Source organism: Tympanuchus pallidicinctus, unplaced genomic scaffold (genome assembly GCF_026119805.1).
Source record: "Tympanuchus pallidicinctus isolate F22 unplaced genomic scaffold, pur_lepc_1.0 scaffold16, whole genome shotgun sequence".
NCBI lineage: Eukaryota > Metazoa > Chordata > Aves > Galliformes > Phasianidae > Tympanuchus > Tympanuchus pallidicinctus.
In genome coordinates this window covers 26,874,514-26,898,435 of record NW_026294679.1, presented here as the reverse complement: position 1 = coordinate 26,898,435, position 23,922 = coordinate 26,874,514, and the positions used below count along the sequence as shown (strand labels likewise).

Below are 23,922 nucleotides of genomic sequence, written 5' to 3'. Positions count from 1 at the left end.
CTTCAGTAGTGAGAAAGCAGGAAACTTACTGAAAACCTTATGGATTTCCTGCTGTTTACCTGCAATTTTTTTCCCCATGTCTGTCTTGACTAATTAGTTTCATGTCCTTTGGGTAGTATCATGGTAATTAAACAGTAGAAACCACACAGAAAAGTGGCAGGAGGTTTTTTGTTATCCTGTTGAACAGTAAATGACAAGTAGCAACCTTCCTGCATCCCTGACACATACAAACACTAGAGAACTTCCCTGTCACATTCCCAACCATAAATCTGAATATGTCATGCAAATACCAGCTCAGTAAATCTCCCTGAATGATACTGAAGTCAAATGCTTAGAAGTAGCTCCAAAAAGCATGGCAGACTTTTCAGGAATTTAGAAAGCTTCTTAAAAAAGCTGAGAGACCATTTGTAACTAAACAGTTTTATTGACTTTTTTGCAAAATAAAAAACACAAAGTAACCACCAAGATTAAAGGCCATAGACAGCATTAACCAAATGAACCAGCCACTTGGTTATAGTAGCTGATAACTAGCACAACTGGATTTTATTGCATATACCTCAGGTTCACTTATATATCCATTAGTTTGGCAAGATTACAATCATACAGTAGCTTTGGTTGTGTAAAACCTAGTAGTAATACTTACTCAAAATGGCTAATGTTTTATGACAACAGATACTTATCTCATCTTTGCCTTCATACATCTTTTCTCATTCTTTCCTCTCTGTAATTTCCATCATCACTGATCAAGAATTAAGGAGACAGTGTTTGCATCTATCATTTATAGCCCTTCTTTATCACCGTATGGTGATGAATCTTTTATAGGGATAGGAATCTGTTGCTTGCTTGCCTTATAGAAGTCTGTAGAGCAGCATCTCTTTCCCTGCTAGGCAGCTTCTACCACCCTCCGGTAGCATGTGCCCAGAATTATTCCAACTGGAACCTAAATAAGTAGAGGTGTATATGGCTTTCAGTCCAAAGCCTTTCCTGACCTACAGCATGGGGGCTTGACTGCACTGCCTTACCTGTGAATACAGAAAATAAAAACATAAACAGCTTTTCACATTGGTATGCTGAGACACCAGGACAAAAAATATTAACAAACCTAATATACAATACCTAACTTAGTTACAGAATTGTGCCTGAGACACTGTGCAGGGCTGCACATGTATGTTCTACAATCTATATATTTTACTTTTGGTCTTTTAAAAATGCTTCATTCTTATATAATCTAGTATAACACCGCAGCTTTAAAGCAATGGTTGATAAAAAGTCATAAACACACAGCGTATCTGAAAACACTGGAGGCTTTTGTTTTTCTCACATTGCTTTTGAGGAATTCCTTCCTTTCTGCCTTTATTTTGCCCCCAGCTTTCTGAGAATATTTCCAGAGGAAATACATGACCTACTCAAACCCTAACACTTTTGAGTTCTACCAGGGAAAAAGCTACAAAACACTTTAGATTAAAACGCAGTGATAGTGTGCGAAGATCATTCTTCACTTACGAAAGATTATAATACTAGATAACTTAGTTGGTTTTGCAGCCCTTTCATTTGCTTGCACTGAAGTAAAATGGAATTCGGCATGAGGAATGGCTGCATGGTTAAGACCACAATGAACAAGGTAACTGCTGTGCAGTACTTCAAATGCAAGCAGTATAACTGCTTTCTCTATTCAGATCCATACTTATAAAGATATAAATTAATAAGCCCTTCTAAATGGTTTTAGAAACATCCTCTTTGATCTAGACGCTTAAAACCTTTGAATGCTTAGAACCACTAGATTTCACATGGCTCACATAGTCATAATTATTTGCACTTACAGGGCAAATATTAGAAATACATTTGCCTGCAGTTGAACAGGTAATTATATTGCCTATTATTCAGCTGAGCAAAGATCAAGCACTCCGTATCTTGCAGTTATTGGATCTTATTCTAACTTTTTACTTCAGAAAGGAGAAATACCCATCTAATTATATTACCAAATGCACAGTACGTAGTTTTAAAAAAATAACAAAACCAACATTTATACTAGGCATCTTGATTTTTTTTTTCCTAAGGTGACTTTTTATGAGATTGAGAGATTAGACTCTAAAAGCTGTTTCTGATGACTGAGGATTGTCTATTTCACTGTACTCGTATAGTAAAAATAGTTAAAATCTAATACAAAGCTGCTACATGGTTTTGTGGTCTGTAAAATAAAATGATAATCCACAATTTTATCTGAACAAAATACACTAGACAGTATAAAAATATTTCCCAATTGGAGATTGAAACATTAATGCTCTATTATTATTTTTTATATAAAAAGAAAGGTAATAATGGTAGACATTTGTCTTCTTATTAGCCAAAAATATACATAGGACTTTGAGGAGCTGTTCCAGGCTCACTTTCAGTGGGCTTGTGCTTTTGACCCTACCAGTAATAAATGCACAGATATGGAACAAAGTTTCCTGAAAACATCTTATTTCTAACAATAAGACTAACTTCTGACACTGGCTATGAATTTCCAGTTATGTGTTCTGTTCAGGCAACTACAGCAGAGGAATTCCAGAAGCACCACTTCCGCCTTGAATGGTGTTTATTTAGTGCAAAATCTTCCTTTTCTCTTTCTTTCTTAACTCGTTGGTAGTGATCTTCTTCTTTTAAATACCATACAGGTGGCCAGCGATGCCTCTCAAAATATTCTTGATTATCTGATTAAAAAGAAACAAAGCACAAACCAGCCAGTAAATTACACAGATCCCAAAAAATGCCTTGTTTGCAGAAAGCTACACAACTAATCATTTATCCAGTGTCTGTGTTAGCTAGCTTATCAGAAATTCCCCTAGTTTCCTGATGTACTTACAGTGAAAAGAATCTGAAAGCAGCCATATGTGAGAATTCTCAGACCACTAAAGTGTAAAAATGCAAGACCTTTATAGAGCCTATCTTTAATTGTGACACCAGCAAATAACTTTTCCTTTTAGCATCTCTGAAATAAGTAAAGAGCAACATGCTTGCCTAGGAATCAGGCTAATGACTATGACCCTTCTTTATAGATTAGAAGAATGTAAAAATGCTACATGTAATTGTGCAGACGTTCAGTCTCACAGCTGAGCTATCTATGTGTTGAATGGACTAGAAGGAGAGAAAGAAGGAGTGGCCTCATGAAAATGGAGAAGTGTTGCCCATACCTGAAGATTTAGCTTTGATCTCCTTGCGGAATTTGGAGCAAACACTGTTGTAATTGGTGCAGATGTAGTGCAAGCACCAAGCTGCCAGCTGGTTAGCATTGTGAAACTGTAAAGAAAAACAAGAAGCTTATTCAGTTTACTGAGGTTATTGTTCATTCTGCAGTCCCAACTAAGAACCAAAGCTAGTGTGATTCCCCAGTGAGTTGTATCTGGCAGCACTCTCACAAGAGCACAGGGAAGCTTTGGAAGCTGAATTCCCCTCTAGATGTTCTAGCCCTTGTCAGGCTTCTCTGCTGGAGCAAATGGTGGCCCAAAAGGCTTGTAAGTAGGTGTTTAGTATGCACAGCATTTAGTTCCCCTGAACCTCAGGCATGCTGGACCTGTCCCTTATGTCTGTACCTCTGAGTTATTACAAAGCCTGTTCTGAAGTAACTTTCTGTAAGCCTAGCTTCACTGATAGAATTCAAGCATTAACGAAAGCTCAATACAACACCTAGTAAAAGCTTCCTACAGTCATAAGGAAGAAACAGCTAGAATGCAAATCAACCTTCATTGCATGTGTTTCAGTTGTCTACTATGACCTCAGGTTACAAACACATTGCAGTTGCATGTACAAGGCAGTGAGGATATCCTAACAGCAGTTAAAACTTCCTAGTTCTGTCTTCAAGCAAGGAAACAAAAAACACCCTTCATAAAATTAAGTAAGCTGCCCTTCTCTTGAAAAGGGTTCAGTCTTGGTTTCTGGGACTCAGCAAACATTGAAATATGTCTGAACAAGAAGAAGTAATATTTGTACATGCTCTGAACTATCAGAAGACTGGCTCTGAGTAGCTAGTCTAGGCATTAAGTTTAAAAATATAAAAACTTTTGCTGCTACACTACAACAGATCTAAATATCTACTGGAATTTAACAGAGAGGAACCCAAGAACAAGTTACCATTGCTAAACTGCTCCATTACATTACAACACAGCCATGAAAATAAAGAGCTTGGAAGCTCAATGATCAAGAAAAATTAAAACTTGTATTTGAAACAAAACTACCTCCAGTTTACTTTCATAGATATTTCATCTCTGAACTAACGTAAAAACCTTCTTTACAATAGAAAATAAGAGTCAGTTTTATTGTCAGTTGCTCTCAGAACTAAGGACTTTGAGTTTCTTAAGTGTAATAGTCAGAACAAAGAGAGCTAAAACAAGTGCTACAGTTGGCAAGAATATCTTTAAAGAGCAGTGTGCACTAACCTGAGCCAATTCTAAACAGGACAGTACATCCCCATCTATTGCAACGCCACTCATGGAGGCTTTGGTCAGCTCTTGTACTGCATGCTGCTCTGTTACAGGAGAAAACCCATTACTCATATGGGAAACAGTCACATCTCAATGTCAGATCATCCAGCAGTAACAAAGATCCAAGAAGCCATGTTCTTCCTCCTTCCAGTGTTAGCTCTAGCATTGTGTAGGTGGCATATTCACTTAGGTAGCCTCAGCAACTTCAAATCTGAGTAAAGTCAAATTCTGGCCTTCACAGTTATGGCTGAAGATTCTGCATCACTCCTGTGAACTCTATTGCTACAGTAAAGGACAGTCCATACCAGTATTTGCCTCTTTGCCTCAATTCATTTCTGTTTTCACATGTAATTGCTATCTCTTTCTTACAGAAAATGAGCCTGCAACTATTAATCACTCACAGAAGTACAAAATTTAGCAGCCACCTGTCTCCTTCTGGCAGAATGGATAGGTGCAAACGTCAATATAAATTAGAAAAATAATCGGCTGTCTTTTTTGGGTAGTACAAAAACAATAGCCAAGGTTTTGGCAATAGCATACTGACAGCACTAATAAAGAAAAATTCACTTCAGGCCCTCTCAGATTAGTTACTTCTGCAGGTCTAAACGTGGGCTCGCCATCAAAAAGTACTTCAGGAGATTCTCCTTAACCCTTTCCTAGAAGCATAAACATTTTAGAGGCTGGAGTGTTTACTGGGAAGTGAGCTGAATTGGCTCTTCCAGATTAAGCTGCTGGCAAAAGCCTTTGGGCTCAAAATTATTTCAACAAGAATTAAATAGAACAAAATATTTTAATAGTAAATGTATGCTTATGCTTCAACTACTTGTAAGAATTATCAGGCAATAAAGACTTGTTCTGTCACAACCAATGTAGACAAGATATGCATTCCTGATGCACTATTGCAAGAGAGCTAGGATTTGGTACGTGGATAGAATTTGCAACATCTTTTTTCCTATTAACCCATGTAACCTTTGCTTCAAGCATCTCTGACAGTTTTGGCCTTGGCCACGTCTTCATAATAATATCAAGTTACACACAAAGAAAAACATATCCTAGAGGTCTGGGGCATGAATAGACTTAATTTTAAAACCAGAATAGTAACCTATTCTGTCATTTTTCTCTAAATATATAGTAGATGAGTTTCATAGTGAACTGAAGATTGAATACCCGTGTGTATACCAAAATATCCAACTCCCACCTGGGCAGTGAAAAGAGATACAGTATTTCTAAAAAACTCATGAACATCGTGATCATTTTTAAATCGGTTCAGTTACCCTCTTTGGACAGAAATTTATAATGGAGCATTTCATCTATTACATAACAAAAAGTTCAGGGTCCATCCTGTTTTCAGGTAAATTGTTAACTACAGAATGGATACCATAAACCATAGATATTGCATCAAGGCTAAAGAGAAGGTTTACTCTTCGCATTTTTAAAGCACAAAATGCTTCAACGAGCTGGTTTTGCACAAAACTAAAAAAGGCATGAGGAAGACAAGTACATTTTCATAAGAGAAAACATGAAGTTGTACTATAATTTTCCTTTCATGGAAAAAAGAATATCATCTTCGATATGAAAAAATCCTGTGCGTTCCAAAATCATTAAGACATGTTTAAACTGTTGCAGAAGACACTGCATTGGACATGGTCACAGGTCCTTACCTGCTAGAGCAACCAGGTGAGGAAGGCAAAACCTATTTGCCAATGCGATTAACTCAAGTATGTCCAGTTCTTGAGTGGAGGATAATTGCTTGGTGTACAAGTAATCTAAAACAGCTTGCATGGAAGTCTTGTTTATGTTGGGCAGAACTACCTGGAAAAGACATATTAAAAAAACACAAAAACTCCAATAATTGAGGATTTTTAATATAAGGGTCATGTATCACTTTTGCCACTTTGCTGGATGGTCCCTTTTTCTCAAGTCATCTTAGAAATACAAGGAAATTATTTTTTCAAAAAAGGAATTTGCCATTAAAGTTCAATAAGCTGCCAACTGGCAAGTTTACCTCCAGAGTCAGATCTTTTGTCAGCTTAAATACAGACAATTCTACCAATTTACTGGAATTGGCTCCACATCAAACAGTGAATCTGCACAATGCTTTCTAGCCTGCAAATGGACAGCTTTGTTAGAAGCTGAGCACTTCCCATGCCAAAACTCTCTCAGTAGATTTCTCAAGGAATACCATCTATCTGTTACTAGCAAGGGATATTCTAGGAAATCTGAGAATAACAGAAACCAAAGGATAAGAAAGCAAGTAATCAGCCAACCAACAAAACAAGGCATAATTGCCAAATCAGAAAAAAACTATACACACACACACAAACAAACAAAAACAAAAAACCCCAAACCAACAAAAAAACCCCAAACCTTCTCAGTTTGTTTCAAAATAGCCAAATTATCCAAGTAAATGACAGTTGGGAAAGGACTGAGAACTGAAGAAACAAGGCAAACCTTTTCTGCCACAAATATACATCAGTGTAACTACTGTGCCATGAAACTCCCTATACTGAGACAAATGCTATTTAATTTTTCACCAGCACAACCCTAAATCCTTGTCACCATGGAACTACCTTAAAAGAAGAGGAAGGAGAAATAGAAAATTTCACTGTAACCTATCATTGTAGTATCTCAACTGCACTTTGCATACGTGGTCGTTCTCCCACAGCAAAACTGATTCTTGTGGGTCTCGAGGTTGTGCTAGTTGTGCTAGCCCAAGCTAGCTCATCTCTCTAATCAGCAGTTTGTAATTCATATCTGCACAACTCAATAGATGCTGGCACTGAAGAATGCACTGTGGTGTTCTGAAAATCTTTTAGTAAAAAAATGGAATGGCACAGTAGAAAATACTAATGAAAATATGGCGAGGAATTAAACATAACTTAATCTGACTGCTTGAAAGCACTCAGTACGTAATTCCTGCTAGAACTGAATTAATCATTGTCACGTGGCTAGCAGTTAACTTTGGGGGCTTGGAAATTTTTCAGTCAGCTGGATGGGTGGGATTCAAACTCAGATTTGTTATAGCTAAAACATACTCTTATGCATATCAGATACTCTGGGAAATGTTCAGTTCTCCAAGTAAGAGCTAATTGTAAAACTCATTCATTATTAACATACTTTGTTAATGCAGAGAACAGTAAATTCAGTGAATGAATTTATTGAATACTGTGCCTCAAGTACAGAAAAGTAATAACTGAAAAGTAGGTAATTTTGTTTTTGTAAACCAGCTGGAGAAGAAAATTAAATTCCTATCTACATGTACTTAAAAACTTGCAAATTCATTACTGAGCACTTTAAACTCTACAAAGCGGAAGCTAAATATTTTAAATGCAAAAGAAGAGCTAAAACTTAAGCTTATGATTAAAAATAGGTAGAAAATAAATGTGTATTCATTGCCAAATGTTGCTTACTACAATCAAACTATGTTGTTTCGTTTTCTTTTTAAATGAACTACTTGTACTGCATGCCTCCAGGCAAGGAATTGTTTACAGCTGTATTAGAAAAAACAAGAAAAATCTAAGTAGAACACAACCTTCCAAAATATTAAATACAAAACACCTGAACTCTTCGTAAGAGTTTCATGATAGAATGGACGAAGAAAATTATAACAAGAACCAACAAAACTCAAATCAAATTCTAGATACAGTAAGACACATGGAAAAAAATGCTAGCGGAGCATTTAGAACTCAAAAAATAGACCATGAATACATCTGAAAATATACAGTTTCTAGTAAAAAATCTTAATTCAAAGCTTTGAGATCTTTTATACTCTATAGCTGTTTTACTCAGGAGAATAAGACAACACAGTAGAGAATTACAGTTTAGCTTCCTGCCAAAGTACTGTGAAGCCAGCTCTCATTTCTAGTTTAGTACTCTAATTTTTAAAATATTTTTTCCTTTAAATCAATGTCTTTTTTGTATTGTTGTATTTTTTCCTTTAGATCAATGTCTCCTGCCCCAAGTATTCTTCAAAATGTTTTTACTTGAATAAATACATATTCACACATCTTTAAAACTTATTTGAAAGAAATTAGACATTCATATTTAATTATTTCAATATAAAGTATTTTAAATAGGATTTTAGGTTCTGAGCACATTTTGAGGAAGTCTCAGGACTTGCAGAAATTATGACATCCTCCTAGGCACTGTAATTTTCTTCATGGAAAAAAGAAAGAATCTTTCCAGGGATTACTGTAACCACTCAAGTAGCTACAGAATGATGCTTCCATTGCCCAATATCCACCAAACACTATTAAAACGTGGACAAATACCTCACTGTTCAAGCTTTCGATAAATGATCCTCCAAACATTGCGGACATCCATTCACAGCTACAGATCAGTAGTGGCTTGTGGGCATTTATGGTTCCATCATCCAATTTAAATGTCACATCTGCCATAGGAACAAAGAAACAGGCATGCTGCAAGTCTGTGTTTAAAGTGAAAGTGCCTCAAGAATGCACGTATCAATCACACATTGTTAAGCAAGAACTTCTCTCTCTCCTCCAAGATAACCCTAGGGTTTTGCACAGTTAAGTAAAAATAAAACCTTAAAGCCTCACTTAAAAGGGAGATGCTGGCTGTTCAACACTTGGGAAAGTTCAGCCACTTATTTAAAAGCTTCCGTATAGATCTGAAGAAGTTAAACTGCAGAATCCCAAGCTGACAAAGCTGGCCACGAGTAACACTAACTTTGTTCTCATCTCTCTCCTCTCAGAACAATGTAAGCTTTTGAAGTACGCAAAGAGACGGTAACATGAGTCAGAGAATTAATACTTTGCCTGTTAAAGTGTGTATTTACTCACCAGAGAACGTCCCTTTGCAAAGGCACTCTTTTATCCGATTAGCTTTTCTGACATGAAATGCTTTAGTAATCTCTTGATTCATGAAGGCTTCTTTATTCATAATGTTCTCCACCATCATTCGCAAATCAAATACTTCCAAGATCTCAGCAATCTGAGCCAGTCTTGTGAGATCTTTTTCATTTTCATCCAGTTGCCCTGTGTATAAAAACTGCAGAACAGTTTTGAAAGGTCCAGCCTGCACAGAGGAATCCATTTTTACCACAGTTACAGGACACATCCTATTTGAGACAGGATTCATTTGCATTTCCTTATGCACACTAACAAACCCCTTACCCCAGGTTAACAGAGATTTTGCTGCAGAAATTGTTTCAGCAGGTTCGGGTTTGAGCATGTTCAAAGAATCAGTACTTTCTGGTGCAGGAATTTTAACATCAACAGATTTCAAGGATATCTCATCAGTGTCATAATTTGTCTCAAGGTGACTTGTCAGAACATCTTTACTTGTATTTTCTTTATTGCACTGTGTTTCATCCAAGTCTGAACTTTCCTCACATTCCATTAAGAAAAGGTCATAAAACTTTGAAGAGGAGGTAGCTAGGTAAATTTTGTGAGCAAAGATGCAGTCCTGCTCCTGGAGAACAAACATCACATCTGCACACAGAGGGCTGTCCAGTAAATAGCCAGCTTCGTTCACGCTCGGTACAGGACATTCAGGAATTTTGATAACTGGAGGAGGGGCTTTTGGAGGTAGGAATGGAGCCTGAAGCAAAGGTTTTTGGACCTTCTTCAAATGAGATTTCCAGAACTGCAGATGTCTTCTGGAGATCAGGGCAGCTCTAATTGCGTTGTCAAACACATCTTTAATTCCAAATTGGTCAAATACACTGGTTTCATAATACGGTATCCCAAGCTCCTTGGCAACCTCTCTGCCTTTTTCAGGTGGCAAAATGTCTCCTCTTTTTATCGGCCTAGGGTTAAACAAAAACAGACCTCCTCACACTGTGATCACTTCAGAGTTACTCTAGAAAGCACAGATTTTTACAAAATGTCACAGCACCAATTGTGAGACAAATATAATTCAAACAAATACATAGCATAAAAATAAGTGCACAAAACCCTTTGGGAATCTACAACCACTATACCAGAGAGTATTAGAATAACACACGTAATTCTGCTCCAGTTCGGTGATGTCTTTATAAGTAACTATGCTACTAAAAACATATACAAAATCATTTTCACAAGATGGAGCAAGTTCTCTCTCTATTGATGAAAAATTTACAGTAGGAAGAGCTGAAAGGATGCTTTAGAACTCTGTTTAAAAAAAAGCCTCCCCAAATCCTCTTCTACTTGGCTGTTCAACCAGCATCTTTTTTTGTATTCATCCTTCAATCTCAATGGGAAACTGTCAGACAGAGATGTCAGACAGAGAAAATGACAGAGAAATGCCTCAAATACAGCTAAATACAAAGAGAGAAATATTTCTTAGGTTTACGCTTTTTTAAGAAAATCATAGTAGCCTTTGACAAAATTGTACAGAATAAACACATGAAGAGATAGGCCCTGGTTTGGGTTCAGAAGCATTCTGTAGGATCTCATAAATTTCCAGAGCAGCTTTAGTACATGATACAGCAAATCAGAAACTGGGCTGGGATCCAGTTTCCCAACAGAAATATCCAGAAGATATGACCTCAACACTGCATACCTTTTTGGACAGACACAACCTGGCACAGATGTAACATGTTCCAGACTACAGTTCGCTGTTGCCAGCTAATAATCAGCTCAGGTGGCAAAGTGTGTGCTAGACATGCAGAGTCCTAATTCAAACTTCATTACTAGTGAAATCATAAAGGAACATTAGAATAATTTTGAGTTTTGAAAAATATTTCCTTTTAAAGAGTCCACAAGAGAACCCAGATCACCCACACAAAAAGGTAATCTTTTTAAAAAAGCAAACCCAAGAAAACGTTATTGCAAGACAAGAATTTGAATGTAAGGTAAAGTTGTATAAGAGCCCATGTAATATTAATTCAGCCTTTTTATGGTAACAGGTCACAACAGATGCTTTAACTATATTTTCACAGATACTATTCATGAATCTGGTATCATTCAGATTCTTATAAAGTGGAGAAACTAGAAGCAATATGTGAAAGCTGTTGTTCTTTTTGAATCTAGGAAAAGTAAAGCTTCTCTACAGAAGCTCCTAACTCTCTCAATCTCCAGTTTAATTTGGAGCACTTATTTTCTGGCATGATCTACGATTATGTTTAGAAAAGAAAAACCCATTGAAAATTAAGATACATGAATAGAACCAATCTGTTTAAAACAGTACCTCATAGGAAAGACAGGGTAGGACATGACACATATTTGGATGGAGAAAGATATATAAAAGCCCCCAGTAATCATTATTATCTACATTATACTAGTATCCAGGCACCCATGCAAGTTTGGATGTCCAATGAGCAAAAATATTGTTGGAAACATATAATAACTGTGTGTGTTTAAGAAGTAATGAGCCAAAACAACAGAATTACGAATTACAATTTTACTCAAAAAAAAGGGAGGAGGGAAATGTCATGCTCTGCTTTTTCTCTTTGGAAGTTATTACATTTGATTTACATTTTAAATTCCTATTCTTGTTTAAACTTTACCTTGCCAAGGGCCGTCTGGCTCTGTTAACAGCCTCAAGATCTGCATAGCGGAGATCTAGTTGGCAGCCCACCAGAATGACAGGTGTACGAGGACAGAAGTGCTTGATTTCTTGATACCACATCGTTTTCACATGATTCAGGGAATTAGGATTAGCAATTGAAAAGCAGAGAACAACTACATCAGACCTAGAAAGGGAACATGAAGATACCAATTAAAACCCAACAAGCACACTTTCCACTGCAACTTCACACCTATTTTCATCACTCCTGCTTGAAGCTATTCCATTGTGTGCTTTGAAAAACACACTGACATCCAACAAGAGAACACGTGTTGTTCATGCAAAGGTTTTATAGAAGCTATGCATTTAATCACAAAAGCATGAGAGCACCGAGCCACATGCTTAGGAAGCACTGGCTCCATATGCAGAGATGATCTCTGCACATATAAACAGAGCACTAAGAAGGGAGGTAGAACTTGCCATTTTCTACTTTTACACTGCAGTTGTCCACAGGCTGTCATTGCTTGCAACTACTGACTGGATACCTGAATGCAATTCAAAGATCACTGGTGCTCAGGAATTAGAAAGGTGTTACACAGAATTCCAGAAAAGCCACACCAGCAGACAGACCATTTCCGAGCTTGTCACAGAGGAATAACATATCTGCATTCTTCTAGATAGTGAGGCTGTATCCTCTGCAATGCACTTTGTACAGCAGTGCTTCCAACACCTTTAATAAATAACCTGTTAAAAGGATTAATTGCCATAGAATTTACAGCAATGATCACTTCCACAATACAAGCAAAAATGAGTATTCTAAAAATAAGGGCAATGCAGGACAGAACAAGACAGTACCTTAAATCAGTGCAAGCACAAAAATGTTTGAGAGCTTTTACAAGTTTTAAGAAAAGACAAAATATTTCAGTAAATAAAACCGCTTTCTAAAGCACAAACATGAGGATTAAAGTTGGGAGTTCAGCCACCAAACCACTTGCCAGACCTAGCACCCCAATGGTGAGAAATGCTTGAGTACTTGTCTCAGATCATTCCTATCCTGGGATAATTCCTTTATTTATAAACTAGGATGGGATTTATAAAGCAGTTTTCACACTCCTGGGTCTCTCATGAAAGAAAAACAAGAGCAACAAAAATTAAAATTAAAAAAACAACATTGAATTGAAACTCTAAGAAAAGACCGGGGGAAAGGGACATCTGGGGTGGTAGAGGGAACTTGCTAATACAGAGCTGACAGCAGAATAACCTCAGCAATGTCTACCTGAGTTCTGTTACTCGTTAATTTAGCACAATATGCTGTGTCCGTAGTTCACATAAAAGATACAGAAAGAACAATGAATCTTAGCATTTGCCTTCTAAATAATGGAATACCTCCTCAGTACTGCTGCTTTCTACATCACAGCGAGGGCACAGACATACCCAGAGGGATTGCTTCTAAAAATAGCTGCAACAGTGCAGGTACTGCTGCGAGCATAACTCACGCAGGAGAAATGCACCAGCTCCAGATCTGTACCTCATATAAACTACCACACATCTGTCATATTTAGAGACAAGCCCTTTTCAAATTGGAATGTCATCTGCTAAATAGGGAGAGGTAAGTAGCCAAAACACGGGTCTTCTATGCAACTGAAGCAAATACAAATCAAATTTAAGTTTGCTCTATTCGAGGTCACATAAGAATAAAACCTAAATCCAGGAGAAATTTGCTTAGATTCCAGAAAGGAGGAATCAATGTGTAGCTACAGTGAAAAATCTGTTAGACGTATTCTGATCTGCTCAATCGTTTAATTTAAGATGATCAGAATTGCCAGAGCAGGAAACATTGGCTGTCAGGCCAGCTCCAACTATAACTGAACGGTCTGTCTTGTAATTTTCAGAAACTGATACCTAAGCCAAGTAATTGCAGCCATGAGTACTCAACCCTCCTGACTCTACAAACCACAGGACACACATCTCTGCAAACCAGAAGTAAAGAGAACTCTGCAGGAGCTCCTAGGCAGCAGATGACAACAGCTGCCCCCAGCACTTGTACTGCCCAGTGCTGGGATGGCCAGAGCTGGGCTGCCGAGACAAGCCAGGGACGACCTGTTTCCTTGGCCAGGACAGCCCCAAATCACTCAGCAGACCAGACCCAGTGCAGATCTGTGGTTGGGGAAATAATTCTTACTGCAAAACATTTACATCTGATGTGTGCCCAGCTTGCTCTAAACATAGCTATAGACAACTTATAGGAGGCTTCTACGGACAAAGAAAGTAGGTCATAAACATTCTGAGATGCACACAAACATAAGTATTACTTCAATGCATTCAGTGGTACACGTTTGCACATGGTTAAGAACTTTTCATGAAAGCAGCTACCCATTTTTAAACTTCAGAGAATGAAAAAAAAAGCCTCTGGAGAACCACATCTGTGGCAGGAATTAGTACACGGTGTGCTGCTACATGGGACATGTACATGGGAGCTCCTAGTGTCTGAGATACGAACTTTATCAGATGTAGAGACAGCAGAGGAAGTCACTGCAGAAAAGCAAGTACTACAGCAAAATGACAAGATAGTTTTAAATTAGCAGCCGCATGGTCTGGCAGCAGGCAAGGTACAGGTAACTACTGCACCCATCTGAAGTTTCTCAGCAATTGCTACTATCAGAAACTCCCAAGGTGGGGGAGAAAAGGCAGTATATTAGCCATGTGACAAGCCTTTCTGAAAGAGCTGTTAGAAGCAGCAGATAAAGTAATGTTTTTTACAGAAGGCTGCTTTCTATAACAGAGTATTCAACTGGTTTGGGACTGGGATTTTTGAAGACTCATCTGCTTACATGCTGTGTATATTCCTGAACTGTGTAATGAGGTGCACTGCAGATACAGCTGCACATCACGCTGCTGAGCCATCTCTCAGTGACAAACTACTACATAATTTCATCTTAACTAATACTTTTATTTTAGATACAATTTCAAGGAAACAGCGATATTAAATGGCATCTCATAAATTCTATGGCAAGTGTGCTTAAAAGTTTATCATTTTGTAGTTGGAAACTAGAGTTATAAACTATGGTGATGGCTGCAGATACTCTAATGTGGATTTATGGCTCATTAAAGAAACAGGGTGCTTTCTGAAATGCGTATATGCTGCATTACCTATGAAGAAGTTCTGTGTAGTTTGTAATTTACAAGATAGTGGGAAAAACTGCTGCATTCAAGAACTACTGGTTATAGTTATGGGGTATCGTCATCGTCACGCAGTCATGGAGTAATACTGTTTGGTTTGGAAAAGGAAGAAATAAAGCTGAGGAATACAGAATGTGAAGAGGAGATGCATCTGATCCAGAAATAAATGGAAGGAGTAGGAAAGAAGGCGGGAGAAAGGCTGAACTGTATTGCAATGCTATCTTTTTGTCTTTCTAGAAGACAAGTTAGAAGTACGCATTTGTTTTAGAGAGCTTAATTGAGACTCAAGAGACAAATCTGACAGAATCACTTTAAGGATAGACAAGTTATATTTTGTTTGACAAGAAGGCTGTTACACCTATTCATTCAAAGGAAACTTTAAGAACAGACTAGATTTTTTTCCCCCTGTATCTAGATATTAGCATTCTCTGCGAAGATACAAGTTCAAAAAAAGGGAGTCCATTCTTAGAATTTTAAAGAGCAAGCTCTATTGCAGAGGTTCATTCAAACAGCTAGACTCTTTTGATTTTACCGTAACAGCTAATCTTTACAGGTTGATTTATCAAGAAAATGTTGTTTTGCTTTTGCTCCTTCTGCCCTCATTTTTTTTTTTTCTCTACATGTCCCATAATTTTGCCTTGGAGTACCTCAGAGGACCGTGCCACAGTTAAATGTATCCGATTTGAGACAGAATTGGACATTGCATAGGCTTTCAGCCACATGAATGAACAGATTGTAGGACAGCCCGACTGCACACATCAGCTGCAAACACAGTAGATTCAGGCTGTAGAAGACTACAAATTAAATCCAGAATCTCATTTATGGCACAACAAAATCCTGCTGTATCTCCCCATCAATCTTTTGAAGAGAGAGATTCACTTGATTATACAACATTTTGTCATACATGCATCTCACAGAGCTGCAAAAAGAACTAAAACAAAAACCAGAAAGCACTTTTTAATTTAAATTAAATTAACTTTTAATTATGCAGACAGCTATAAGCAGGACTGATGTTTTCAATAGAACTCAGTTTTTAGTAAATGCAGTTGCAGCCATCACATGAAATGAGAAGAAATTCATTAAGTGACCCATGAGCATAACAAAATGACCTGAAAAAACAGGACTTATGTGCACACACTCAAAACAGATGAGACAATAGGAAAACTAAAATGCGGGGGGTGCCTAGCACGTGAAGAACTGAAGGTATCCAGGTAAGGCAGGGCAAGACCACGCAATGCCCTGGACGTGAGCAGGAGAATCAATTAGTTCTATACTTTACCGACAGCAGCGAAGCTTCTTAAATACTGGTGTAATGAGCGAAACCGTCAAAGTGCCCTGAAATATATTCCCATTTTGTGATGAGTAGTATGCAGATCTATTGCTACAATTTCTGTAACATCATTTTTAGTTAGAAACAAAAGTCATAAGAAGATGATAAAGCTAGCTTTAGGAAAGCTGTGTATTTCAAGGTTGTGGTTCAAAAGTGGAAGATTTTCCCATACATTGTTTACAAATAATACATCATTCTTAACTGTAAGCGTTTAAAAAATCTCTATTTCCTTTGAGGTACTCATGGAAAAAGTAGTGGTGCATGTGCAATGAATGGCAAAAAGTGTTTCAATATCATTAAGAATTAAGATACCATATCCTCCACAGCAGAAACCTGCAAGAGCTGTTTTTAGTGTTCAAATGTCTGTGCAGCAGTAGTGCTAAAAAGAATGGTGAAGTGGTCTGCAACAATGAAACGGGGAAAGCAGTTTTATTTTTAATTTAAAGTACTTCTTAGAAAGCCTGGGGATTTGGTTCATTTTATTGTTGGCTATAAGAAGTAAATTTACCCATAAGTCTGGTTCATCATTTGCATAAAAAGAATACCATCTTAGTGCCACACAGAAATCTGCAGAGGAAACAGGCTGTCTGCAAACTGCCTTGGTAGTATTCTGGGCCAAACTTTGCCAGTTTCAACTCAGTACAGTTCTCCTTGGAATACGGTATGTTTGTACTTTACACTTCCAAAATATATACTAAGCACATCCACAGGAGCAGAGATACAGATTACTCTAATTACTCTACATTCCTAACAGGGGAATAAAAATTCCATGGTAAATAGAATTATAGAGATAGTTAATTGGAGTCTGAAATTCTTAATTTGCAAAAACAATGTTTATAAAAGTAAGACACAGCTTGAACACCAAATCAAGGGAGAAGGGTGGAAAAAAAAAAAAGCCAGCGATACCATAAAAAAGGATGGAAAAAAAAAAAAAAAGAGCCAGAAATAAAAAAAGGGACTAACGAGGATTTAGCTAGTAATGTTTTTGTTAACTGAATGCTGCCTTTGGATGGAAGATGAAATAATATAAACTCACAAAACGATGAACAAAACAGACAGAGGGAAAGATGAGATTTGCACCCTTATTTTGTTATTTTCTACTATATTTTCTGTAGGTAGGCAGCTTGCAGATTAGAACTACATGCTATTTGTCTATGGAGAACCAGCAACTTCTGTCAAGGAAACTGCAGCAAAATAAAAGCAAGAACAAATGAACCCCTTATTTACTCCCACACCATCCTCTTAAAAAATACCAGGAACTACTGCTCTGTTAGAAAAAAAAAAACAAGTCTGAGGGAGGTAAGAAGAGATTTTGCTGAAATACCATTTGAACCAATGAAATTTAGAAAGAAAAAAGACCCTAAAGGTAGGGAATGGATGTAAGTAGAGAAAGCAAACACAAAAATGAAGATCCAGAGCTAGATCCTAACATTCCTATAAATGATGATTTTTTATAAGTTCTAATGAAAGGCAATAGTGGAAAGGACAAAGAGAGGCAAAAGTCTAGAGCAGAGGACACAATTACAGGGTCTGTTTTGCATCCACTATGAGAGTAACTTCTGAAGTCATGCAAGACAAGAAAACTGAACATTAACAGATGCTAGACAGACCTTCATTATCTGGACAGAAAAAATACTTTTTTTTTTTTGCTTTTTTTGGGCTGTCACCAAAATCATTTATTACTTAAAAAAAACAATAACAGTTGTCAGGAAGTTTAAACTTGCAAGTTGATTTCAAGAAGTTATTGGTAAGTGAAATCCACTTAAAATATTTATAGGTGGTTGTGCAAGTGGTTTCTGTATCCTGATATACGCATAAGGAAATTCAGACTAAGAACTTTAAAGTAGAGCTCTACCTAGTAGATATGCACAAAGAAATAATTCACAGAGATCTACATTTCTGCAGAGTCAGTTATCAAGTTCAGCACTTCTGAAAGATTTTCCTTTTGCACTGCAGTCCTTAGGATAGAGCCCAAATAACTTCTTCCCATTCCCTCCCCCAGACAGTGAATTATGAGAACAAGGAAAAAAAAGAAAGCTATGTAATACAGCAAATAATTTTAGATACATACTTTTTCACTCCAGTCAAGGAGTGACTTGAAAACTTTGAAACATTAGAGGTTTTTCTCTACTGTATGTCAAACAGAGCCTCAGACACCACTGTTTATTAGGTACACATCCTTTTAAGGAAAGAAGGACTCCTAACCACAATTCCAAGCTCTTTCTATTCACAGTATGGAGCCATGGCAGCATGCAGAAAAGACAAGTAATAGATCTGCACTGATTTTACTGCTTTAAGTACATAAAGCAAATACTTATATGTTGATTGAGTGGAAAAGCCTGAAATGTTAGTGTACGTAATGAAAAAAAAATAGTGCGTATATACTCCATATCAAAAGAAAATCTCTTTAGAAAGTGATCTATGAAACTCTACTTATTATAGTTTTTCTTGGTGGTGATCAACTCAAAAGAAAAAATATTTTGCATCAAATATCGAAATTTTTTTACAGGACTTCAGAACTACTTGATGAAGAACCTGAATAGCCACTGTAAAGTACAGGAACGGCTCAGAATGTTGGTCAGTGAAGACGACTTGAAGATACAGCACGTCGTTTTTTTTGTGGCAGCTAAACACTCCAAAAGTAAACAGTTAAAGCAAAAAAAAATACATGTCTGGAAACAAGTGGATTCTCCACCAGCTGACTCTTTGTCAGCAGAGCAAAAAACTCTTCTAAGTGCTACTACTGCAAAGATGCATCTCTGCAGTCTCCCTCCAGCCCTTGCCAGTAAAAGACAAGTAAAAGGTATGTGCAAGTAGGATCATTGCTCTAATATAAAAATAGCAGAATTCCTTGTCCTGAGAAAAGTGTGGGCTTTTTCAAAGCATTTCTGAAATCTTACTCCTTTGAAAAAAGTAGAGGAGCTGCTGCCATTCCCAACTTTGGCACAGACAGCAAGTAACAGATGATCTAACTGATCTAACTAATCTGTGTGCACAGTTGCACACAATGAAGACACCCACTTCACTCTAATCTTGTCAAGTTTCCTGAATGCAAATAACATTTTACGGCAAAGCTACCTGGGCTTTGTTGTTAGAGAAACACTATCATCGCTGCTTTTTATGAAAACCAAAAAACAGCAGCAACAATACCCAGAAAACTGAAGAACCCTTAAACAGATTGGCAAAAATCTTCAACTATTGGTGATAAACACCTTTTCTCATGGACTTGTTTCAGCAGTGATCTAAATGTGTGTTTCTATGGATTCAATTACATGGAAGTAACGTGTTAAGAAACCTGTAACCACAGAGGAAAAGATGAATGCATGTGTACCTCTGTGTATATACAATACCCACAAAGATTATGAAGTCCATTCAGAACAGAGGTAATACTATGAACATATTTTAAGAAGCTCTGTCAGTAGTTTCACAGAAAGGCTCATTCACATTTGTAAGTCATGAGGAAAACCGTTTGCTGCCCAAGCTGTATGAACAGATTTTGTTTGATCTACAGCTCATACTTAAGTTGCAAGTAAATAAATCATCCTGGCTACATTAGCTGACAAACCACAATCATAGTATTGAGAACAAATATTTGATAAAGGCTGAATTAACTCTTGATTTCACAAATGAGCTCTGTGCTTGTGTTTACACATACTAGAGCTGCATATATCAAAAAACTTTGTAGGTTATTAATCAAACTGTGTTGGAATATGTTTACATGAGGGAAAAAGAGTGCAAGCCAATCTTTTTCCTGTTTTGAATTAATTTGAACATAGCAACAAGTTGACAAGTATTCAAAATCAGATTGCCAGAAGGATAGCTATCCTGAAAACTGAAAGAAGTGCAAATAAAGATGTTTTCTTGTCTTTAAACAGGCAGTTTTGTGCCTCCCAGGGACACTGGTAAATCATTGCAACCTCCCTTTCCTCCTGTAATCTGCCAGGATCTGTTTCCCAAAGCTCCTGTAGGATTGTGATTACTATACTAAACACCACACAGTAGAGCACAGACTGATCTCACTCCCCACACTTTCATTTTAAAGGATGACACTATAAATATTAACCATTCCATCCTCAGTGGTATTGAAATATGTTTATTTCTTCCTCTCTCACACACACAAAAATAGTTGAAAAACTCCTTTTGCCAATCTTCTTTAATGTTTCTATCTGAAAAATAAAGAATTAAGAAGGATTTATCTTTGCTGCAAGTCCTCTTAACTGTTTGCCCTGTCATTTATAGCATATCTATTTATGTAACATTTTGCAAAACTGCATGGAACAATCTTTTCCAACGTGCAGCAAGTGAATTAATGACCTGCTGGTTCTTGTTACACCATGGTTAGAACAATTAGAGGTCTTGGTTGAGTGCTCGGCTGAAATAAACCTTCCCTTGCACAAGGAGCACATGCATAAAATGGTTTTGTAGGGAATTGAAGGAATATCTCATTAAAGAACCTTTCAGACAGTCTGACAGAGTACCTCTAGGTGTAGCCTTGAGCAGTTCAATATAAACTGTTCGCTGAAAGATTCGACTCTGCTATGAGTAGACTGTGGCTCAATGTATGCTATTTAAATGAATTCCTATAAACATGAATATTCAGTATTTTTTTGAATGGTTAAACGTTTAGAAATGCTAAAATAGATAAAATGTTAAACAACTGACTTACAACACTGGTATGCATATATATTTTTTAAGTCCTTGATCATTGTTTAGGACTGGGAAACTTTAGAACCGAAATTGTAAGAGAGTTTCCAGTGATCTACTGTATTACAAGACTTGCAGAAGATAAACCACTAATGGCACAGTAAGTTTTTAGAACAGCCTTTTGAAGTTGACCAGGTATAACAAACCTGACTCTACATGCACTCGGTTCTGCTACCATCACATATGAATGCCTGTGTTCGTATGATTAATCCTATAACATCTTCATTTATTCATGTCTTCCTTGGTGTTTGCAGGATTAGACAATAAGTATGCTGTTTTTCCCCTCTCCCATCCTGTCAGCAAACAGTGGATCAGAGTTCAGAACATGCCTGATTTTGTTCTCTTAATCTCTAGTAATCTTCTCAGTGGCACAGTATCTGTTGCAGAATATCAGGAGGCCACACCAAAGAGGAACATTCAGAGGAATCATTAAGTTACATCTAAATTTATCAAAGTAGGTTCCATATGTGCCAAATGTTAAAACAGTATCTACTCACATACTGGAACAGCACTGAGTATTAAATCAGTGCTAACCTAGAAATCACACAGACCTTACTGACAAATGGTACATGTTCTATCCCTATGTAGTGCTGTGGTGCTGCCCCTTAGCTCCTGACACAAACAAAATTCAAGCTAATTCATGAAAGCACACTACTAACATAGGGCTGTATGCAAAGAATAGTTTGTCCCAACTGCTATATAGTTTTATACTTTGAAAATTTAACAACTGAATTCGACCACAGAACCCTTCTGCAGTGATTCTGAGGGATGAAGATAAGACCATCATCTCCCAAAGGTGCTCGTTTCATCATGTATTGAAGGAAAAGTAAATATGTTTTGGCAAAATGTAATTTGAAGATAGGACAGACACTATACAACTTAAGGGGTACAACCAGACATTGAAAAAAAAACCCAAAAACTTAGAGAAGGAGAGAAAATATGTGAAGATTGAGACCTTGTTCTTGTTAGTTACTTGTTAGTTGTTCCTCGTTAGTTATGGAAAAAACTATTCAGACCCCATCTTCTTCTATGGAGCTAAACATTTGCTCCATAGAGGTAGTCTGCTGTCATTATATTTGCATACAGAAGTACCTCACCTTTCGTGGAATGGGCTCTGCTCATTCGGTGTGAGCTGTCCATTTCATGTGAGCTGTCCAATCAACATGGCAGGTTTTGTTACAAGAAATATTCCAATGAATGCTAATAATGGTTCCCAGTATCTCTGCTTGTTCTTTCAGCATTAAGTAGGCAATTACATCATATGCTGCTTAATCAGGCAGGGAATACCAGTGTTCAATTTTGTAAAACCACGATCTTATTTTTGGGAATGTTCTTTAAAAATTGAAATGGGACATTTGTTGACAGAGCTTAGCAGGCATTTCAAGGAAATGTTGTGTAGTAAAACCACACAGCTTTTAAAATATTTATCTCTTTTTAATCCTTCTGGTATATAATCCTCTTTCCAGTAGGCAGGAATAGGAATACCCTTGATTATTTGTAAGTCCTTGCTTTTCAAAAATCAAGATCTGCAAAGGTTTATGCTCTAAATTTTACCACAAGTACTATTTAAAGTTTAGCCTGGATCAACTTACCTTCCGTAAGCAAAGCGCCTGTCTTTGTGGTGGTCCCCAAACGTATCCCACAGCCTGAGAGAAACACTCACTTCATCCACAACATCTCGTGAGCGTTCAAGAACCTAAACAGAGCACAACTTATGTTCTTTTCCTCCATGAAACGAGTACACTTCTAATTTGCCTTGTAAGGAGATTCAAAACATAGTACATCAAGAGTCTATCATATGGTTTTCAGTGAATTGTATATTTCATAAAACACAAGCAATATATTAATCTTCTCAAAATAGTTTTAATTAAAACACAAACAAACCAACACACTTTGGAATGACAGACTCAGGGACATGACAGCCCTCCTTGCTTTCCAGACCATGGCTGCAGCAGAAACCATGCATGCAATATATCTGAGTGCACTGTTACATTTTGACAGGGAAAGGCTAGCCAGTAAATATTAGTGCAACCTCAAAGCATGCACTCCCTATTCTGTAAACCTGCAGTCCTTACCTCTTGGCAGACACGGTACTGATCAATGGCCCAGACTGTTGGTACATGAGTTGCCAGCAGCTGATACTGAGTCAAGGTTGTATTGCAAGCTCTTGCACAAATTAGACGAGTCTTCCCCACTGCATTATCTCCAACCACCACACACTTGATAGTTTCAACGTTGGGTCTTTCGTAGTCCATGTCAATGTCCATTTACCAAAAACTGTAACAAGACAGTTAAAATTGTTTTCTACCACAGTACAAATAATGTTATTTAGAACCAGACCCTTCTACTTCTTCAAAGATGTCTGAGAAAGACTGAAGCCTCAAGGAAATGTCTGTAGCTGTACCAAAGTATCCTTTAAATACTGCGCAGTTATGCAAATGCAGGACTATTTTGACCGCAGTCAGTTTATGTTGTTCACATGCTATTTTCACTTCAGTTTCTGTAAACAAAGCCTGTTTGCAGAAGCCAGATCTTGGTGAAACAAGGACAGCTAGCACAAACTTACCTCTTGCTAATACCTTTTATGCTAAGAAGGAGAAAAGACTGGACATCAGTGGGTTCAACCTGAAAGGTTCTAGTATAAACTTGCCTTCTCTAATCTTGCCCATTCGGGATTTGATTTAGGGCTCTCCAAACAATATTGCTAAGACCAAGTCACACAGATGGTTTTAGTTTTATGCACACAATAAAACAGACTTTGTAAGACTGCTCCAGAGACTGTTCTTTACAAACCATGGC

At 37.3% G+C, this 23,922-nt stretch overlaps 1 protein-coding gene across 12 annotated transcripts in view; it reads right to left on the bottom strand.

Annotated features, from left to right (window-relative positions):
• Positions 1-23,922, bottom strand: part of RHOBTB1 (Rho related BTB domain containing 1) — a 77,153-nt gene that overhangs the window by 27,054 nt on the left and 26,177 nt on the right. For 9 of the 12 annotated variants that reach the window (XM_052677775.1, XM_052677774.1, XM_052677771.1 and 6 more), the window contains 9 exons: positions 23,199-23,400; positions 22,716-22,819; positions 11,911-12,096; positions 9,263-10,230; positions 8,732-8,850; positions 6,122-6,272; positions 4,416-4,504; positions 3,174-3,279; positions 405-2,693 (listed from right to left, as the gene is read on the bottom strand). In XM_052677775.1, coding sequence (XP_052533735.1) covers positions 2,524-2,693; positions 3,174-3,279; positions 4,416-4,504; positions 6,122-6,272; positions 8,732-8,850; positions 9,263-10,230; positions 11,911-12,096; positions 22,716-22,819; positions 23,199-23,390 — 2,085 coding nt within the window. In that variant the 5' untranslated portion in view covers positions 23,391-23,400 and the 3' untranslated portion in view covers positions 405-2,523. Of the gene's footprint in view, positions 1-404; positions 2,694-3,173; positions 3,280-4,415; positions 4,505-6,121; positions 6,273-8,731; positions 8,851-9,262; positions 10,231-11,910; positions 12,097-22,715; positions 22,820-23,198; positions 23,401-23,922 lie in introns of those variants that run through there. The other 3 variants (XR_008205254.1, XR_008205253.1, XR_008205251.1) reach the window with 1 other exon arrangement.